Consider the following 20,785-nt stretch of genomic DNA (forward strand, 5'->3'; position numbering starts at 1 on the left):
ACAGATACCGGCCATGTGCGCTCTGCAATTTGTGGACTGCACATGGCCGCAAACATAATAGAAAATGCCTATTCTTGTCCACAAACTTTTCCGCGGAGCCACGGAACGGAATCACGGATGCGAAAAGCACATGGTGTGCTGTCCGCATCATTTGCAGCCCCATAGAAATGAATGGGTCCGCACCTGTTCCGCAAAATTGTGGAACGGATGCGGACTCTTTCAGACGGCCGTCTGAAAGAGCCCTAACAGTGTAAAGTAACAGGCCCTGCACAGGCGCAAAGTCTGCGGCTTCACTACTGAATCTAAACATAGGTATATATGTGGAGACACTGAAGTACAGTATATGGCAATATGGATTCTGAAGTACAGTATATGGCAATATGGACTCTAAAGTACAGGATATATGGCAATATGGACTCTGAAGTACAGGATATATGGCAATATGGACTCTGAAGTACAGTATATGGCAATATGGATTCTGAAGTACAGTATATGGCAATATGGATTCTGAAGTACAGTATATGGCAATATGGATTCTGAGGTACAGCATATAGCAATATGGATTCTGAAGTACAGTATATGGCAATATGGATTCTGAGGTACAGTATATGGCAATATGGATTTTGAAGTACAGTATATGGCAATATGGATTCTGAGGTACAGTATATAGCTATATGGATTCTGAAGTACAGTATATGGCAATATGGATTCTGAGGTACAGCATATAGCAATATGGATTCTGAAGTACAGTATACGGCAATATGGATTCATACAAGATCTCAATGTCAACACTGCACCTGCACAGTTGCCAACAGTCCTGAATTTGCAGGGACTATCCTTTATTTTAAGGCAAAGTCAGGCTGTCCAGGGCCATAAGTAGGCGTGGCTTATGTAAGCACCACCCATAAGTGTATGGTCCTGGGTGGTTTTGGGGGTGTTCTGGTCGGGGCTTACATGCCATAAATTTAGCAACAATGTTGTTAAGAATGTCCTTGTCAGAAAATAAATATATCATAATCTCCTTGCGCTTGTAGCCTCGGGAGATGATATCTCAGCACAGAAGAAAGACATCCGTAATGTGCTGTAATTTTCTAATACAGTTCCATCATTTTCGTCTCTCTGATATATTTTTTTCAATAAAGAAAATCAACTGAAAATGATAAGAAAACATCAGATTGGAGACAGAGGAGGGAACACAATTCTGGGAGAAAATATCAGGGTCTATAAATAAATAGCATGGCATTAACACTAGTGTACTCTTCCAAATAATCCCCCTGACATTGTGTAATACTACGTGACAACCCAGTGAATATGTGTTTTATGCTTGAAATGGCTGGTTAAAATGATGATGGCATGCATTTTCACTCGAGCACAGCAAAACTTCCCAATTATCCATTGCCCTGTGTCCTCTCATAATGATACAGAAATTCTCTGCAAAGATAATGGACGAAAAGGTTATCGGATTTAAGAGGAAAAGGTGACTGCAAGTGAAATGGAATTAAAATGGATTATTTAACATGTGTGATGAATTCAACCAGTCAAATTATGACAACCAGCGGTCTGGGAGATGTGCAATGGCCTAGATTTAAAGGAGCATGTGGTGTGAAAACGAAAAAAATGTTCACACCCTAATTTACTGAAAATTCTGCTGTAGCGGAGAATTGTAGAGCTGTTTCAATAGCTGTCATAGGCAAGTATAGGAGTGGTCCATCTTCCAAGAGACTGCAGTGACTGGCCACCTTGGTGACACTTCCAAGTGACGGTAGTGACTTGCCACCTTGGAGACACCTCACCTCTACGGTCGGTCATTTGTTGTAGCAGTGCGGGAGAACCCTCTCTTTGCCTGAAGACTACACGTAGGGACTGTGCATCGGAGAGCAGATAAGTATGCTTCCATTGTCAGGTTCTGCTGGGTGGGGGTGTTTTATTTCAAAACACTGGAGGTTGGACAAAAATTAGTCAAATTCTAGCCAAACCTGCTGATTTTGGTAGGACTGGATGACCATCAAATGTGTGGGGGGCCTTCCGTAAATGTACAGTACAGACCAAAAGTTTAGACACACCTTCTCATTCAAAGAGTTTTCTTTATTTTCATTACTATGAAAATTGTAGATTCACACTGAAGGCATCAAAACTATGAATGAACACATGTGGAATTATATACATAACAAACAAGTGTGAAACAACTGAAAATATGTCATATTCTAGGTTCTTCAAAGTAGCCACCTTTTGCTTTGATTACTGCTTTGCACACTCTTGGCATTCTCTTCATGAGCTTCAAGAGGTAGTCCCCCGAAATGGTTTTCACTTCACAGGTGTGCCCTGTCAGGTTTAATAAGGGGGATTTCTTGCCTTATAAATGGGGTTGGGACCATCAGTTGCGTTGAGAAGTCAGGTGGATACACAGCTGATAGTCCTACTGAATAGACTGTTAGAATTTGTTTTATGGCAAGAAAAAAACAGCTAAGTAACGAAAAACAAGTGGCCATCATTACTTTAAGAAATGAAGGTCAGTCAGTCAGCCGAAAAATTGGGAAAACTTTGAATGTAAGGGCTATTTGACCATGAAGGAGAGTGATGGGGTGCTGCGCCAGATCACCTGGCCTCCACAGTCACCGGACCTGAACCCAATCGAGATGGTTTGGGGTGAGCTGGACCGCAGAGTGAAGGCAAAAGGGCCAACAAGTGCTAAGCATCTCTGGGAACTCCTTCAAGACTGTTGGAAGACCATTTCAGGGGACTACCTCTGGAAGCTCATCAAGAGAATGGCAAGAGTGTGCAAAGCAGTAATCAAAGCAAAAGGTGGCTACTTTGAAGAACCTAGAATATGACATATTTTCAGTTGTTTCACACTTGTTTGTTATGTATATAATTCCACATGTGTTAATTCATAGTTTTGATGCCTTCATAGTTATGAAAATAAAGAAAACTCTTTGAATGAGAAGGTGTGTCCAAACTTTTGGTCTGTACTGTATATGTAACGCTACAGGTCAGGGCAAAGATGAAGTTGTTGGATTTTAACAGCTTGAACCTTTTGTTCTCAGGAAGATAAGTCACTTCCATAGGTGTCTCCCACTCCTCCAATTTGGCCGAGAGTGCATGTGTATGGAGGGGGTTGGTTGACAGATATTTAATGTACAAGTAGACAATCCAGTTCCCTTAGGGATGGAACTGGGTGAACTTCCAGTTCCCGCGTGTCAACTTCCACACAGAAGGGGTCACGTGCCAATGAAGCAAAAAACTGGACTCCCCCGTGACATGTCCCCAAGTGGCACATCACTGCTGGTTCATGTGCTGCTTGGGGACACTTTATTGGTGAGGACATTCACAGCCTGCCTCTTGTGACCCTGTCCATGCAGAAGTTAACAGGGAGGGTCTGAAAGTTTGGTGAAAACTGCCCAGGAGCCACTGACAAGGAATGCAGCAGGTTCTGCTGGTTTTGAGGGGGAGGGATTTAAAAACCAAAATTCTGGACAACCCCATTTAGTATCTCCTACAAAATATATTTTTGCAAAAATCTATTACTGCATTAAAATATAGAAGATGGAATGCTAGGAGTATTGCTAAACTTCTTCCCCACCCTTAGTTCTGGGGCCTGTTTGGCTTCTAGCTAAAGAACTGAGTTACCTGAAACGGACTGGTTGCTAGGAACATGCTGCCTGACAATCCCATATGCAAGGACTGTAGGAGTAAATCTATTTATCCATAGCAACCAGACTATCTCCGATAACTCAGCTGTTCTGCTCAGGTTGAAGCCGCACTGCACTGACAGAAGAGAAGACTGGAGAACAACCAAGGCATGTCATTCTCTGCCTCCGGGTCCTTTTACAAGGACAAAAGATCTCTCAGATTATCAGGAAGGAAGCAGACACTCCTGATCACTGTCAGATCATCAGCGGAGATGAGGGCTGCAACCTCTGCTGTATGATGACAAGTGATCAATATTGCGATCGCTTGTCCCCATAGAAAATCAATGTTCCAGCGCAGCAAGTAGTTGTTTATAAAGCACAATCTGCTACGCAGGAACGATGGTTTTCTGTGCCACCAGAACCACGACTGAGCGTTTCCTCGTTCATTGGGTGACTGCCGAATCCTTTTACCCTGGCAGATTATCGGGAATGAGTGTTTATGCAATACTCTTCCTCGATAATCTGACGGTTCATCTGTCCGTGTAAAAGGACCCTTAGTCTGCTTTATTAATCAGATTTTTATGCAAATACATTTATCAAGAGAACTGCAATTTATTATTTAAAGGGCATCTGTCAGCAGATTTGTACATATGACACTGGCTGACCTGTTACATGTGCACTTGGCAGCTGAAGGCATCTGTGTTGGTCCCATGTTCATATGTGCTGCATTGCTGAGAAAAATGATGTTTTACTATATGCAAATGAGCCTCTAGGAGCAACGGGGGCGTTGTCATTACACCTAGAGGCTCTTTCTGCAACTGCCGCATACTCTCTACTTTGATTCATTCAGTATATGGCACAGCCTGCGCCTGCACCCGATACAGAAGCGAATGGCTCAGCGCAAGACTTTAGGTGAAGTCAGAGCCAGATGTGATGATGTTTTCACTGCTTGGTCCTGTCATTCAAAGAGCAGAGGGTGAGGCAGTTGCACAGAAAGCCAAGCCTCTAGGTGTAACGGTAACACCATTATTGCTCCTAGAATCTCAGTTTCATATATTAAAACTTAATTTTTCTCAGCAATGCGGGCACATATGAACATGGGACCAACACAGATGCCTTCAGCTGCCAAGCGCACATGTAACAGGTCAGCCAGTGTCATAGGTACAAAACTGCTGACAGATGCCCTTTAACATAAAATGGCTAAAAATCAGTTACAGTTAAAGGGCTTCTGTCAGCAGAAATAACATTATTAACAGTGTACAGTAACAGTATTTTTGGTACACCGTGACAAATACGGTGCAGGCGCAGTGAAGATGTTGGCAGCCGGGGAGTGTTATTCCTTCACTACGCCTGCGCCAAATATTAATTGGCACGGCGCAGGTGTGAGATTTCACCCACACTAGGGGCCAAGTGGGAGGACATGAATGCTGCTTGGTCCTGTCAATCAAGTCTAGGATGGCATGGACAGAGGTGGGAGAACAGAGTCTCTAGGAGCAGGAGCAATACCCCCCCCCCCCCCCCCCCCCCCGCGCTCCTAGAAGCTAATTTGAGCACATTTAATATACTTAATATCAGGCTGATGAAAAGCAATTTGTTTATTGATATTTCTAAACTAGTTAACCATTCTCCTAGCACAGAAATGTCTGGCTGATAGATTCCCCTGAATATAGGTTAATGAAGACAAGTATAATATGTTCACCGTGCGCAAGCTCCGTACAGAAGTACATTAAAATCCGTGTAAAGAGATTTCTGGAACTAATCCCCAGTCTCCATGGTTTCATATAACACTGACAAGGTAGCGACATGGTAGCGATATATATTTAACATACCTCGGCTGGAAGCAGCGTGTAGGAATAGAATCGCTTCATCTTTGTAACCAGATCATCATTGGAAAAGGTCACATATTCCACAAATTTCCTATTCAAGAGAAACCAGTCCGAGCCACCATCTACAGTGATGCCTTCTGGGATCTTCCTGTCTCCAAGACGCCACATGTGGGTGTCGCATTCCAGGAACAACCTGTCCAGACCTTGCTTTCTGATAAATCTGTAAGAACAAGGGAAGCAAAAAAAGAAATTTTAGACAAAAATAAGAAACACCCTATAACTATGCAACAATATATCATACATTGCAGTTTTTATTTATTTATTTACTTATTTTACGCACTTATATAGCACTATTATATTCCGCAGCGCTTTACAGACAGCAGCATCAGGCTGTCCTCAGTGGGGCTCACGATCTAAGGTCCCTATCCATATGTCTTTGGAGTGTGGGATTTTTTATATTTTATGCTCAGGAGTTATACTGTAATTAGAATAGTAGGAGGAGAAGTAGGAGGAGTCCTTCTTGTACACTTCTCATGTACTACTAGATTTGGATAAAAAGGATTTGTAACCTCTCCTGACATATCCCGTACTTGCTGTGCAGGGACATGCCCCAAAATGGTAAGACCCATCTGGACCTTTATTGCAAATTGTTGGCAATTCACTCATCACTTCTAGCAGGAATAATAAGAATAGATGTTCCTCCAGGATTATTATTAGATGGGAAATGAATGTAGTGATCAAAACAGACCTGTCAGGAGAGGTGACAAGTCCTTTTCTATTTTACAGATATAGCTACATGGAACCAGACCACTGCAGCAGAAAACCTGCTAATATTGTCCAAAATCTGCACCAATACACTGCAGTTTTTGAAGCAGAAATGTTGCAGATTTCACCCTCTGCATTTCAAAGGGTGAAATCCGTGGCAGATATCCCCAACATAAATTGAAATGCCCCCAAAAGGGTCACGTATGTTTTAATTCGGGTATGCTTGTACAACAGACGTGGCCATCTTTAAGGCTATGCATACCTTTGGGGGCAATTTTTAATTTATTTTTGCATTATACTTATTTTTACCTAAAAATCACTTTTTCAATTGATCTTTATTAACAATATGGAATCCTTTTTTTGTGTACAGAGCTGACATGCTCTACTAGCTGGCTGTGGATTTTTGTCATTTCCGTCATCTGAGGAGCAGACGGACTCCTCATCTCTGCTCTCTGACCTTATAAACACTCATTATAGCTCAGTTATTATCTTACTGATAAGAATGTGGCTTAAATAAGTGTTTATGAGCTCTCAGTATTTTAGAGATAAGGTTTATTAGATGAGAGCACAAAGTGAAAGTACCAGTCACACAGTTAGAAAAACAGTTAACCCTTTGTGACTGAACAGCTCAATATTTTTAACATTTTAAGGACCTAGGACGAGAATGCTCGTCCTAAAGGACCGATACTTAGTTCCCCAAGGATGAGCATTCTCGTCCTGCGGTCCTTCCTCCCCCCCACATGCGGTGCCGCAATCAGTGACAGAGAGCCGGCTCCCTGCTGCATACACGAGCATCGGTGATGATGCTGATGCCGGTGGATTAACCCCTCATATGCCGCGGTCAGCGCTGACTGTGGCATATGGGAGGTTTGCGCTCCCTCACCTCATCCATCGGGTCCCCGCGCTGCTGTGGTGGGGACTTGATGGTTGCCATGGCAGCCCCAAGCCATTCCAAGCTTGGGGCCCGGCATGTACGGAGGCCTAAGAGGCCCAGCCCCCAGGCTGGGTCTCCTACGCAACTGTTAGCGTCTTACAGATGTATTGTGCTGCATTGAAACAGGGATCAGACCCAGTAATGTTGAAGTCCCAGAGTGGGACAAATAATAAAGGGTTTTATAAATAAAAAAATAAAAGTTTTACAAAAAAATTTAAAGTGTCTTTTTCCCAAAATAAAGTAAAAAAAAATAAAAAAAATAGGGAAAAAAAGAAAAGTTGACATATTAGATATTGTCGTGTCCGTATCGAGCAGCTCTATAAAAATATCACATGAATAACCCCTAAGGTGAACACCGTCAAAAAAATAAAAAAGCTATTTTTTTGTCACCTTACATCACTAAAAGTGATCACCAAGAGATCAAAAAGGTGTATGACCCCCAAAATAGTACCAATCTAACCATGACCTCATCCCGCAAAAAATTAGCCCCTACCTAAGAAAATCGCCTAAAAAAAAAAAAAAAAAACTATAGCTCTCAGACTATGGAGACACTAAAACATGATTTTTTTGTTTCAAAAATGCTTTTATTGTGTTAAATGTAAAAAAATATTAAAAAGTAGACATTAGGTATCGCCGCGTCCATAACATCCTACTCTATAAAAATACCACATGACCTAACCCCTCAGGTGAACATTGTGAAACAAATAAAATAAAAACGGTGTCAAAAGCCATTTTTTGTCACCTTACATCAAAAAAAGTGTAATATCAAAAAGTCATATACACCCCAAAATAGTGCCAATCAAACCGTCATCTCATCCTGCAAAAAATGAGCTCCTACCTAAGACAATCCCCTAAAAAATAAAAAAAATATGGCTCTCAGACTATGGAGACATTAAAACATGATTTTGTTTCAAAAATAATATTATTGTGTAAAACTTAAATAAATAAGAAAAAGTATACATATTAGGTATTGCCGCGTCCGTAGAAACCTTATCCATGAGAATATTACATGACCTAACCCCTCAGGTAAACACCGTAATATTTTTTTTATAAAAACGGTATCAAAAGTAATTTTTTTGTCACCTTACATCACAAAAAAGTGCAATAGCAAGTGATCAAAAAGTCATATGCACCCCAGAATAGTGGCAATCAAACCATCATCTCATCCTACAAAAAATGAGCCCCAACCTAAGACAATCGCCTAAAAAATAAAAAAAATATGTCTCTCAGGCTATGGAAACACTAAAACATGTTTTTTTTTAGTTTAAAAAATGATATTATTGGGTAAAACTTAAATAAATAAAAGTATACATATTAGGTATCGTCATATCCGTAACAACCTGCTCTATAAAAATACCACATGACCTAACCACTCAGATGAACACCGTATAAAAAAAATTAAATAAAAACGGTGTCAAAAGCCATTTTTTGGGACCTTACATCACAAAAAGTGTAATAGCAAGCGATCAAAAAGTCATATGCACCCCAAAATAGTGCCAAACAAACCGTCATCTCATCCCGCAAAAAAATTATACCCTACCTAAGACAGTCGCCCAAAAAATAAAAAAACTATGGCTTTCATAATATGGAGACACTAAAACATGATTTTTTTTGTTTCAAAAATGCTGTTATTGTACTAAACTTAAATAAATAAATAAAAGTATACATAATAGGTATTGCCGCATCCATGAGAACCTTCTGTATAAAAATATCACATGACCTCACCCCTCAGGTGGACACTGTAAAAAAATTTTTTTTAAAGTGTTTCAAAAAAGCTATTTTTGGTCACCTTACATCACAAAAAGTGTAATACCAAGCGATCAAAAAGTCATATGCACCCTAAAATAGTACCAATCAAACTGTCATCTCATACTGAAAAAAATGAGCCCCTACATAAGACAGTCGCCCAAAATTAAAAAAAAACTATGGCTTTAAGAATATGGAGGCACTAAAATGCTTTATGTAAAACTGAAACAAACAAGCAAAAAAAGTAGTCGTATTTAGTATGGTCGCATCCGTAACAACCTGCTCTATAAAAATATCACATGATCTAACTTGTTAGATGAACACTGTAAATAAAAAATAAAAACTGTGCCAAAACAGCTATTTTTTGTTACCTTGCCTCAGAAAAGTGCAGCCAAAAATCATATGTACCCTAAAATAGTACCAAAAAAACTGCCACCTTATCCCGTAGTTTCCAAAATGGGGTCATTTTTTTGGAGTTTCTACTCTAGGGGTGCATCAGGGGGTCTTCAAATGTGACACGGCAGCTTAAAATTATTCCAGTGAAATCTGCCTTCCAAAAACCATATGGCATTCCTTTCCTTCTGTGCCCTGCCGTGTCGCTGTACAGCATTTTTCTTTACCACATATAGGGTGTTTCTGTAAACTACAGAATCAGGGTAATAAATATTAAGTTGATTTGGCTGTTAACCCTTGCTTTGTTATGGGAAAAAATGGATTAAAATGGAAAATCTGCCAAAAAAGTAAAATTCTGAAATTCCATCTCCACTTTCCATTAATTCTTGTGGATCACTTAAAGTGAAGAAAGTTTGTAAAATCTGTTTTGAATACCTTGAGGGGTGTAGTTTCTAAAATATGGTCATTTTTGGGTAGTTTCTATTATGTAAGCCTCACAAAGTGACTTCAGACCTGAACTGGTCCTTAAAAAGTGGGTTTTGGAAATTTTCAGAAAAATGTCAAGATTTGTTTCTAAACTGCTAATGTCCCCAAAAAATAAAATGGTATTCACAAAATGATCCAAACATTAAGTAGATATATGGGGAATATAAAGTAATAACTACACTGAACAATATATAAACGCAACACTTTTGGTTTTGCTCCCATTTTGCATGAGCTGAACTCAAAGATCTGAAACATTTTCTACATACACAAAAGACCCATTACTCTCAAATATTGTTCACAAATCTGTCTAAATCTGTGTTAGTGAGCACTTCTCCTTTGCCGAGATAATCCATCCCACATCACAGGTGTGGCATATCAAGGTGCTGATTAGACAGCATGAATATTGCACAGGTGTGCCTTAGACTGCCCACAATAAAAGGACAGTCTGAAATGTGCACAGTTTTGCCTTACTGGGGGGTGGCGGGGGTCAGAAAACCAGTCAGAATCTGTTGAGGCGACCATTTGCCTCACGCAGTGCAACACATCTCCATTGCATAGAGTTGATCAGGTTGTTGATTGTGGCCTGTGAAATGTTGGTCCACTCGCCTTCAATAGCTGCGCGAAGTTGCAGGAACTGGAACATGCTGTCGTATACGCCGATCCAGAGCATCCCAAACATGCTCAATGGGTGACATGCCCGGGGAGTATCCTGGCCATGCAAGAACTGAGATGTTTTCAGCTTCCAGGAATTGTGTACCGATCCTTGCAATATGGGGCCATGCATTATCATGCTGCAACATGAGGTGATGGTCATGGATGGCACAACAATGGGCCTCAGGATCTCGTCACGGTATCTCTGTGTATTCAAAATGCCATCAATAAAATGCACCTGTGTTCGTTGTCCATAACATACGCCTGACCATACCATAACCCCACCACCACCATGGGCCACTCGATCCACAACATTGACGTCAGCAAAGCGCTCACCCACACGACACCACACACGCTGTCTGCCATATCCCCATAACAGTGAAAACCGGGACTCATCCATGAACAGAATGCCTCTCCAACGTGCCAGATGCCATCGAATGTGAGCATTTGCCCACTCAAGTCAGTTACGACGACAAACTGCAGTCAGGTCCATACCCCGATGAGGATGACGAGCATGCAGATGAGCTTCCCTGAGATGGTTTCGGACAGTTTGTGCAGAAATTCTTTGGTTATCCAAACCGATTGTTGCTGCAGCTGTCCAGGTAGCTGGTCTCAGACGATCATGGAGGTGAACATGCTGGATGTGGAGGTCTTGGGCTGGTGTGGTTACACGTGGTCTACGGTTGTGAGGCCGGTTGGATGTACTGCCAAATTCTCTGAAACACCTTTGGAGATGGCTTATGGTAGATAAATGAACATTCATTGAACAGGCAACAGCTTTGGTAGATATTCCTGCAGTCAGCATGCCAATTGCACGCTCCCTCAAACGTTGCGACATCTGTGGCATTGTGCTGTGTGATCAAACTGCACATTTCAGAGTGGCCTTTTATTGTGGGCAGTCTAAGGCACACCTGTGCTATATTCATGCTGCCTAATCAGCACCTTGATATGCCACACCTGTGAGGTGGGATGGATTATCTCGGCAAAGGAGAAGTGCTCACTAACACAGATTTAGACAGATTTGTGAACAATATTTGAGAGTAATGGGTCTTTTGTGTATGTAGAAAATGTTTCAGATCTTTGAGTTCAGCTCATGCTAAATGGGAGCAAAACCAAAAGTGTTGAATTTATATTTTTGGAGTTATTATTATGTATTATAAAAGTAGAGAAATTGAAATTTGGAAATTTGGTATTTTTGACACGTCAGATTTGCAAAAATGGCCTGGTCCTTAATGTGAAAAATGGCAAGGTCCTTAAGGTGTTAATGAAGACCAATTGGAAATATGATTTTTAGCCAGAAATTTGTTAAATGCAAATATAAAAAAAAATTTACTCCAAAGGTGGCCTTTAATAATGTTGTAGGTCTATGAGATAAAAGTAAAGTCCAGGTTCTAGCTGTTAATGACCTATCCGCAGGAGAAGTAATTAGTAACGGATCAAGCACCGGGACCCCCATTGATTGTAGTGGAAAGAAGCTGTGCTGTAGAGAATGGCACGGCTGTACACAGTGGGCGGAGCTTTCCGCTTCTGGTTCCATCCGTGGTGTTCATTTTGGCATAGAACAGCTAATCGGTGGGGTTGCCCGATGTCTGCCATCAATATCTAGAACCTAGACAACCCCTTTAAATTACGTGTACGTTTACAACATCTGTTATCCTATCACAGCTCAGTTTCACTACAAATAATTTCTTCTAAGAAAAATAAAAAATAATAAATTCCTCTGCATGGATGACTATTATCACAGAAGATGGCGCAGATAAACAAAAAGTACGTATATAGAAATAAAATAATGCCTGAGTGACAGGAAAATAACACATCAGCCGTGTAACCTTCCCATAATTGTTACTCGAGAATTGTCACTGGCACCGAAGCAAATACAATCGTGGTTTAAAATAGGAAGATTCAGAAGTCACAGTTCCTCTCGAGGAGTGCGGGAGGTGCTGAGGCAGCTTTTAATGCCAACAGTAGAATCTCAGGCAATAATAGATAATTTTAGACTCGCTGCTCGGTAATTACAATTATAATAATATGCACTTATCTACGAGCACTCGGAAAAGTGAAATTGCTTATAATTTCTGTTTGCATTTGTCTCCTTTTCTCGTAGAAATCGCGGCTTTGAAGTTATTGCACATCATGGATAAGCTTATGTGCCAGCATAGTGCAAAGCACCTGCCTATGCAGCAAAATGAGGCCTGCAATGTGAGCACTAGTGTTGAGCGCGAATATTCGAAAAGCAAATTTTTATCGCGAATATCGGCACTTTGAGAATTCACAAATATTTAGAATGTAGTGCTGTATATTCGGAATGACGAATATTATTATTATTATTTTTTTTAACACAGTACACATCAGGTGATCATCCCTCCCTTCTTCTAGCTTGTGGGCCAATGAGAAGGCTTTGTCACAGCTTAGCAACATCCCTAGTAACCAATAGAGAAGTTGCCTACCCCTTACTATATAACAAACCTCCCCAGCAGCTATTTTCTAAAGTTTATTGCAGTTATGAAAGAGACAGCAGTGTCATTGCTGTGCTCTGTGCTTTGTTGTATTACATTCGACAGTTAATATATATATATATATATATATAATTCAGATAGTTAGGGGGAGATAGTCAGTGTAGGTTAGATTGATCTATAGTGTAGCTGATAGGTTCCAGTGCAGGTTGTTAGGCAGTGTAATAGGTTCTGCTGTCCATACATACATGCTACAGACATAGTGCTGTGATGTCACAAGTTGCACGTATTGCGAAAAAATATGCAAATATATTGGAGCACTTTATCTGCATATTATAAAGCTATTCTAATGTTCTGCCATGCCAACCGTTTTCTCCAGTCTCAGGAAACTTATACCAGCTTGAAAAATGTAGCATAAGTGACCCATGCCGGTATTTCGCACGCATTACACAAATAATACATTGCCGATTTTCGCATTCAAGAATATAATCTCGAATTCACCAATATATGACGAATATTCTACAAAATATTCGTGAAATATCGCGAATTCGAATATTGCCCCTGTCGCTCATCACTAGCGAGCACTTATCAATGGTCACTTGTTTCCTGTAAAATCTGATAATTTCATGTGTGGGCGGACTGGCCATAGACCCTAGGATGAAATTTCCCAGTGGGACGATGCCCAGGGGGCCACCCGAAGCCCTCCTCTTGGCCGCCGGCCAGGTATATAATGATCTGATGCTCTCAACGGATGAAGTTGCCCGCTGGAACTCAACTGTATCGCCGTCCTCAGGATGGTGATACAGTTGAATACTGTGGCGAGGGCAGTAGTATCTTGTGAAGTACTGTGATATTTGGTTCTGCTGGGCGGTATTTTGTGCTGCGCTAGGTGTGTTTCAGGCCCCGCATACTTCTGTTATCTGTGATGAATTGTATTGTCTCTGCCTACTTGTGTTGTCCCTGCCTACTTGTGTTGTCCCTACCTACTTTTCTTGCCCCTGCCTACTTGTGTTGTCATGCCTAGTTGTGTTGTCCCTGCCTACTTGTGTTGTCCCTGCCTACTTGTGCTGTCGCTGCCTACTTGTGTTTCCTGCCTACTTGTGTTGTCCCTGCCTACTTGTGTTGTCCCTGTATACTTGTGTTGTCTCTGCCTACTTGTGTTGTCATGCCTACTTGTTTTGTCTATACATACTTGTGTTGTCCCTGCCTACTTGTGTTGTCATGTCTACCTGTGTTGTCCCTGCCTACTTGTGTTGTCTCTGCCTACTTGTGTTGTCCCTGCCTACTTGTGTCATGTCTACTTGTGTTGTCCCTGCCTACTTGTTATGGGGGGTCTGTGGATGACATTGTTATGGGGGGTCTGTGGATGAAACTGTTATGGGGGATCTGTGGATGACACTGTTATGGGGGATCTGTGGATGATACTGTTATGGGGGATCTGTGGATGACACTGTTATGGGGGATCTGTGGATGACACTGTTATGGGGGATCTGTGGATGACACTGTTATGGGGGATCTGTGGATGACACTTTTATGGGAGATCTGTGGATGGCACTGTTATGGGTAGGGGGATCTGTGCACTATTATGGGGAGGGGGATCTGTGGATGGCACTGTTATGGGAGGGGGATCTGTGCACTGTTATGGGGAGGAGGATCTGTGTATGGCACTGTTATGGGGAGGGGGATCTGTGCACTGTTATGGGGAGAGAGATCTGTGGATGGCACTGTTATGGGGAGGGGGATCTGTGCACAGTGTCATCCACAGATCCCCCTCACCATAACAGTGCCATCCACAGATCCCTCTTCCAATAACAGTGCACAGATCCCCCTTCCCATAACAGTGCCATCCACAGATCCCCCTCCCATAACAATGCACAGATTTCCATCCACATAACAGTGCCTCCCACAGATCCCCCTACCCATAACAGCCCCGGTCCCGCCGCTCACTGCAGTAGACTATTCCTTAACTGGCAGTAACTTTTACTTGAACTTTAAATCAGCTCATCTTTATTACCTTACAATGAAGCTCCGGTAACAGGCAGAGCGAGCGGCGGCGTAACGTCACTCACTCATGTGATGCGCCTGCTCCACCCACTTTATGAATGACGGAGGCGCGTCATGTAAGTGACGTTACGCCGCTGCCCGCTCTGCCTGTTACTGGAGCTTCATTGTAAGGTAATAAAGATGCGCTGATTTAAAGTTGAAGTAAAAGTTACTGCCGGTTAAGGACCCGCAGGCATAGCGACTGACCGCCCGCTCCCGCCTGCATAGCAACGAATCGGCCAATTATTAACGGGATACGATAACGGGATACGTCGACAACGAATCCCATTATCGAATATTATCGATAACTTCGATTAATCGTTGCAGCCCTAGTCATTTTCTGATGCTACATTCCCTTTAAGATTCTTTTCCAAATATATGTTACCTTTAAATCTATAGCCTTAGCCTCTATTCACAGTGTATAACAGCAGAACATTACAACATAACTGATGCATTATGTATATACAGTAATTGGTCCATCATGCACTAAGGTCTAATACATTACATTACCCCTCCTGAAATAGCATTCTTTTACACTATATTCTGCGTGGGATGAATTGCATAATACAAAATATGGCTCAGTGAACAGGGCCATAATATAAATCAGAGCTATTGTCTTGCCGCTAATATGCTGCTAATGAGTTTCATGTTTGAATGCATGCTGACCTTACAGTTTGCCCCAATTTTGTGATTTGTACACTGGGAGTGACATAGGACGGAGTATGGAAGGAGATTCAAGGGGTGATAATTAATTATAATGACAGGGATTGACATGTATATCTCTCAGGGGATCACTTCTTAGCCCACATCAATAACCCACAAATTGAATATTCTGCTGGCGTAGTCCAGTCCGCGGTTACATTCCTACGCAGAAACTTAAAGAGCATCTGTCGGCATTATAAAACCAATTAAAACAGGCATACAGCCTAGTAGGGTTGATCATGCTGATAAAAACAATACCCTTATTATGACTTTCTGTGGCCTCATTGCACTTTTATTTATATGCAAATGACCTAACTGGAGCACCAAGGGCCTGACCAGGGCTCTTGGAGCACCAGTTAGTTACACCCCATTTCAGCTTCAGTTCCTCCCTCTTCCCTTGGATTAACGGGGCTGGACATCTTAGCTCTAGCTCACTGAGTTCGAGGCAAATGACTTGTAGTAAATGGCAGCATATCTGAATGACTGTACATGGCGAGGTGGTGAACAGGACTGATGTGTTATTTTACAAGACAAATCAAGCTGCTGCTAGTGCCCTCCGGACCACAGAACGAAGTTCCCATCTTTCTGTCCTGATCTTTGAGTTTAGATCACTTTGGGAAATCAGTGACCCCTTGCCGCCTGCCTGGTTGTATAACTTTTCTCTGCACCCTCTAAACTTCCACTTCCTGTATTAAGAATGCCTCATAAACCACTCACCCTCAGTCTCTGCTCTTGCTCAGTAAACAACTCCAGGACAGGGAGATACACCGTTATGAGATGACAGGTTCTGTGCTGAATTTGTTAAGCTTATGTCCAGGAGAAGCAAGTGTATTAGTGTAGATCCCATCTATGGAAGCCACCTTGTCGTTGGTAGAGGGGCCCATCACAATTTTGATTAAGCATGTGCACAAAGAGCTACAAATATTCGTATAGTAAGTATAGCAGTGATGCAATTCAGATTTATCCATGATTCTAATGTTTGCATGTTATTTTGTGCATGGGGCGGTGTGCTGCTGCATATGGTGTTTCTTCGCTTTTGCACTGCAGCTGTGGTAGCGTGCACCTGTACTTTATTTCATATTGTTTGAAGGTGTTGGTCTAACTTATTTTTTTTGTATTTTTAGAGACTAGTTGAGTTGGTGCTGGTGCCCTCCTCATCACAGACTGGAACACACATCTTCCTGTCCCATTTCCCATTGTAGATCACTTTGGGAAATGTCAGTTAGGTGACTGCCCCACCGCCCACCAGGCTGTGTAACTTTCCTCTGCCCCCTCTAAACTTCCACTTCTTATATTTAGAATGCCCTGTGAACCCCTCACCCTAGGTCTCAGCGCTTGTTCATTGCAGTTACAAGATCACAGGTCTCAGTGCTTTCTTAGAGAGCAGCAGGAGATCCAATGACAAAGCGTCAAGACTGGGAGACAGGACACATGCGCAAAAAGACAGGGCTAGACAAGTTATCTAGCCCTGTCAATCCAGGGGAAAGGGGGAATAAACTGAGGCTGAAGGGATGCTACAAACTGGTGCTCCGAGAGCTGTGGCTGGCCCCACAGTGCTCCAGTAAGCTCATTTGCATATGAATAAAAATTCAATTTTAGCAGCAAGAGGGTAACAGGTTTAAGGGTATAGTTTTCGTCAGAATGATCAACCCTTGTTGTATGTTTCAGCAGTGTCACAGGGCAGCATGGATCTGATCAATTAGGTTTTCCAACATTCATCCAACATCCATCTTATATGTCAATAAGATCCTGTTGAAAACTGCCAAGTTACAATGTAGACCACTACAGAAGTAGGTTAACTTACATCCTGCAGTGCCTAGTACTATAATGTTGTTTTGCCAAGAAAAGTTGCAAATAGGCTGAAAAAAAAAAGAATCATGCCCACATAGTTAAAGATGTGCCTACATGAGCAGATGTCTTAAGGTAGATGATACATGGTCCAACAGTACCAGAGAACAGCAGGGATCTATTCAATAAGGTTATCACAAAGAGAACTTCCAATATTCTGGAAGACTGATAATGATAATTTCTGATTACTGAAAACACTTCATGTTTCTCTACAAACAGGCAGATTCTCAGTGCAATCATCATTTTATTCTAGAATTCACCTTTTGAACAATATATCAATAAGATTCCCCTCAATTTGAAGACCAGAAAAGTAGATTTCTACCAGAAATTGGGGAGATAAACAAGCATTAAGTCATATTTGGTTTAGGATGGAGGTTATTAAGGCATAATCCAGCACCAGTATGTGGGCCAAAATATCCTTTTTTATTACGCTGTCCTCTCTTCATGAGTAGAGTTCCTCATGTTATGTCCAACTGTATACAACTAGAGCAAGTGTGAATAGTAGCTTAGAAAGATCTATGCTGTAGATGTATGTTAAACATCTTGTAATGGTTCCCAGGAGCTTCAAGTTACGCCTCTGGAAAAATCCAGAAGACTCAACTTTAATTAGCCATACAGATTAGATCAATGTTGGCCAAATTCCCTGATTTTGTCAGGGCTGGATGATCATGTAAAGTTATGGCCGGACTGGGGGGGCAGGGCCTTTAGGGGAGGCCAACATGACGGTGGGGTTTGGTTCAGGGACAGCCCGGTGGGTGGGATAGGTTAGTTTAGTTTAAGGGGCGTTTTAGAGGAGACCCCGAGGGTAGGGATTGGATCATTTAAGTGTAGGGGTGGGGATTGAAGAGTTAAATTGTGGTTGTAGGGAGAAGAAGGGTGCCATTTTAGATTGGATTTAAAAGAGCTCCCACCCACACGGACCCCTTTTTTATTGGTAGGGCTAGAGACATGCTTGGGAAGAATAGTTGGTTTTGAAAAGGGGTAGGGGACAGGTGGAGCAGGGTGTCAAGGAAGTGGTAATTTTTTCGCGGCGGCTGTGGCGGGGGGAGGTCCTTGAAGTTGGTTATATTCACAGGTGAGGATGATGGGAGAGCTCCTTGGGCGGGGCTGGACTCCCAGTGATGGCGAAATTTAAATGGGCCATTCAGTGGTGCTTCTGAGCTGGTGGGCAATGGCTGGAGGCAAAATTGGCTCACCCCGGTGGTGTAATTTCAGTTATTTGGGGCTTCAAGGACCTCCACCTGGGTGGATTTATTGTTTAAGAGTTATGGTTTTTTATATATGTTTGTTGTATGTTAATAAAACGGCTGCTGTGGCCAATTTATTCCAGCTTGGTGTCTGAGTTTTTATTAAAGGCTAGGAGTATTTCGGAATAGTTGGCCGGGAAGGTTTTGGTTGGAGAGGGCTGGAGGAGTGGCAGGTAACTTTCAGGGGTCGAACGGAAGGTAACCAATACCCCCGTCATGTGTATGGAGGCCTTCAGACTTTCTCAAGACAGCAGATTTGGGAGAGAAGGATCAGGCTTTTGGATTTCAACATGCCTGAACCTTTAGTTCTCAGGGAAATAAACCATTTCCAGAGGTCTGGTAGCAGCATAGTCCACTCTCCACATTCAGAACACATGGATGCACTGTTGAGAGATAGCTATATAATGTGTATGACCGGCCTTATTCTTAGGCTGCTTTCAGATGGCTCCTTCTTGCACTATGGATGCTACAACTGGACCTCCCATGGTTCATCTAACCAGAGTTAGACCACAGTAGTTTTCTATGGGATTCGAACTCCAGTTCTGGAGAACCACTGGAGGTCTGGAGGTTGTGACTATAATATAAGCCCAAAATGAATCTATATTAGAAATAAAGCTTTATAGTAGAGATAATATATTATCATGAGCAACATCCTTGTTTTCTTTTCCCATGTCTTCATAGTTCTCCAATGTCTTCAGTCTTATTCTTACCTAGAAGGCGTCTGTAATAAAAATATAGCATTTTCACAGGCAAGGCCCATTAACACAGTCAGGGCCATGAAAAGCAATGGGATATGCAGGGCCACTTGCTAAGATGCTAATTGCTCTCTACTGCATGTGTGTCACCTCCATACTGTTGTGTGTGAATGATGTCACTGCATTTTAAGTGATGTGATGCAGGCACAGCAGTGTATACCCCTCAGCTGTTACTATTACATCTGGAGCAATATAACACACGGCTTCCGTGCTCGCTGCCTTTCACCCCGATGTAACAATGATATCAAATGCACCGTATGTTCCCAGAAAGCAAAGGACGCATTAATCACATCATGGAGGGAATCGGACGAGAACCAAGGAATGGTGAATCTATTCATCAGTGGGACTCGCTAGACCTTATTTATCAAAACTGACTAGTAGAAAAACTGCCCTCGTCATCCACAGCAACCAATGAGAGCTCAGCGTTTATTTTTTACACTGTGCAAGAAAAATGAGAGCTGCCCTGTGATTGCTGGCTACAGATGATAAGGGATGCGGTTGTACGGATTGCTATAGGCTATAATTAAACGAATGAAGACTGCATGGCTTAGTCGGTATTCACTGTCAATGGCTGCGCAGTGTTGAAGGTGCCATGTGCCCATTATCAATGCCAACTGGCTAAACAGCACATTCTTCATTAGTTCAATTAGAGCCCGCAGCGGCCATATAGCCGAGCGGTACTTGACCGCACCAAGGCCGCTTTGCAACCGAATACGCCGCGTGGTCGTGCCCTTAGATAGTTTAGATAAATGAGGCTCATTTCGGTAAATCAATTTCATTAGTTTATGGTTCACTAATGTCAACTTAAAGTAAGCACGTGAGAACTGATTTAGTCACTATATTCTATGGGCTGGCAAATCTCTGGCCTGGGCGATCAAATATATTTTAAAGGCTATGTACACCTTTAGGAGCTTTTTTTTTATTATTGTATTTTACTAATTTTGATCAAATTTAATTTTTTTTTCAATTGGTCTTTATTAAAAATATGGAGTCTTTTTTGTCTGTATAGAGCTAATATTGCTCTAGTGGCAGCATGTGTATTTTCTCTCTTTTCCGTCAGTTAGGGAGCTGACGGGCTCCTTATCCCTGACATTATAAACACTCATTATAGCTCAGTTCTTATCTTACTGATAAAGCATGTGGCTTAAAGGGGTTCTCTGGGAATTAAGAAAATGAAAATACTTAAATATTACTTTATTATAAATATATTCTCAAAAACCTTTCATTATTTACTTTACAACACTGAGGTGAAGAGCTGCCTCATCCTCCTCTCTGCTCTACTTCTCAAGGACTATGATCCTGAATAC

At 41.9% G+C, this 20,785-nt stretch overlaps 1 protein-coding gene across 1 annotated transcript in view; it reads right to left on the minus strand.

Moving 5' to 3' along the window:
- XYLT1 (xylosyltransferase 1) overlaps positions 1–20,785 on the minus strand; it is a 324,653-nt gene that overhangs the window by 49,482 nt on the left and 254,386 nt on the right. Inside the window, exon 6 of the mRNA XM_040439450.1 lies at positions 5,459–5,675. Within this exon, the coding sequence (XP_040295384.1) occupies positions 5,459–5,675 (217 nt within the window). The remainder of the gene's footprint in view (positions 1–5,458; positions 5,676–20,785) is intronic.

This window comes from Bufo bufo, chromosome 7 (genome assembly GCF_905171765.1).
Source record: "Bufo bufo chromosome 7, aBufBuf1.1, whole genome shotgun sequence".
In the NCBI taxonomy this organism is placed as follows: Eukaryota; Metazoa; Chordata; class Amphibia; order Anura; family Bufonidae; genus Bufo; species Bufo bufo.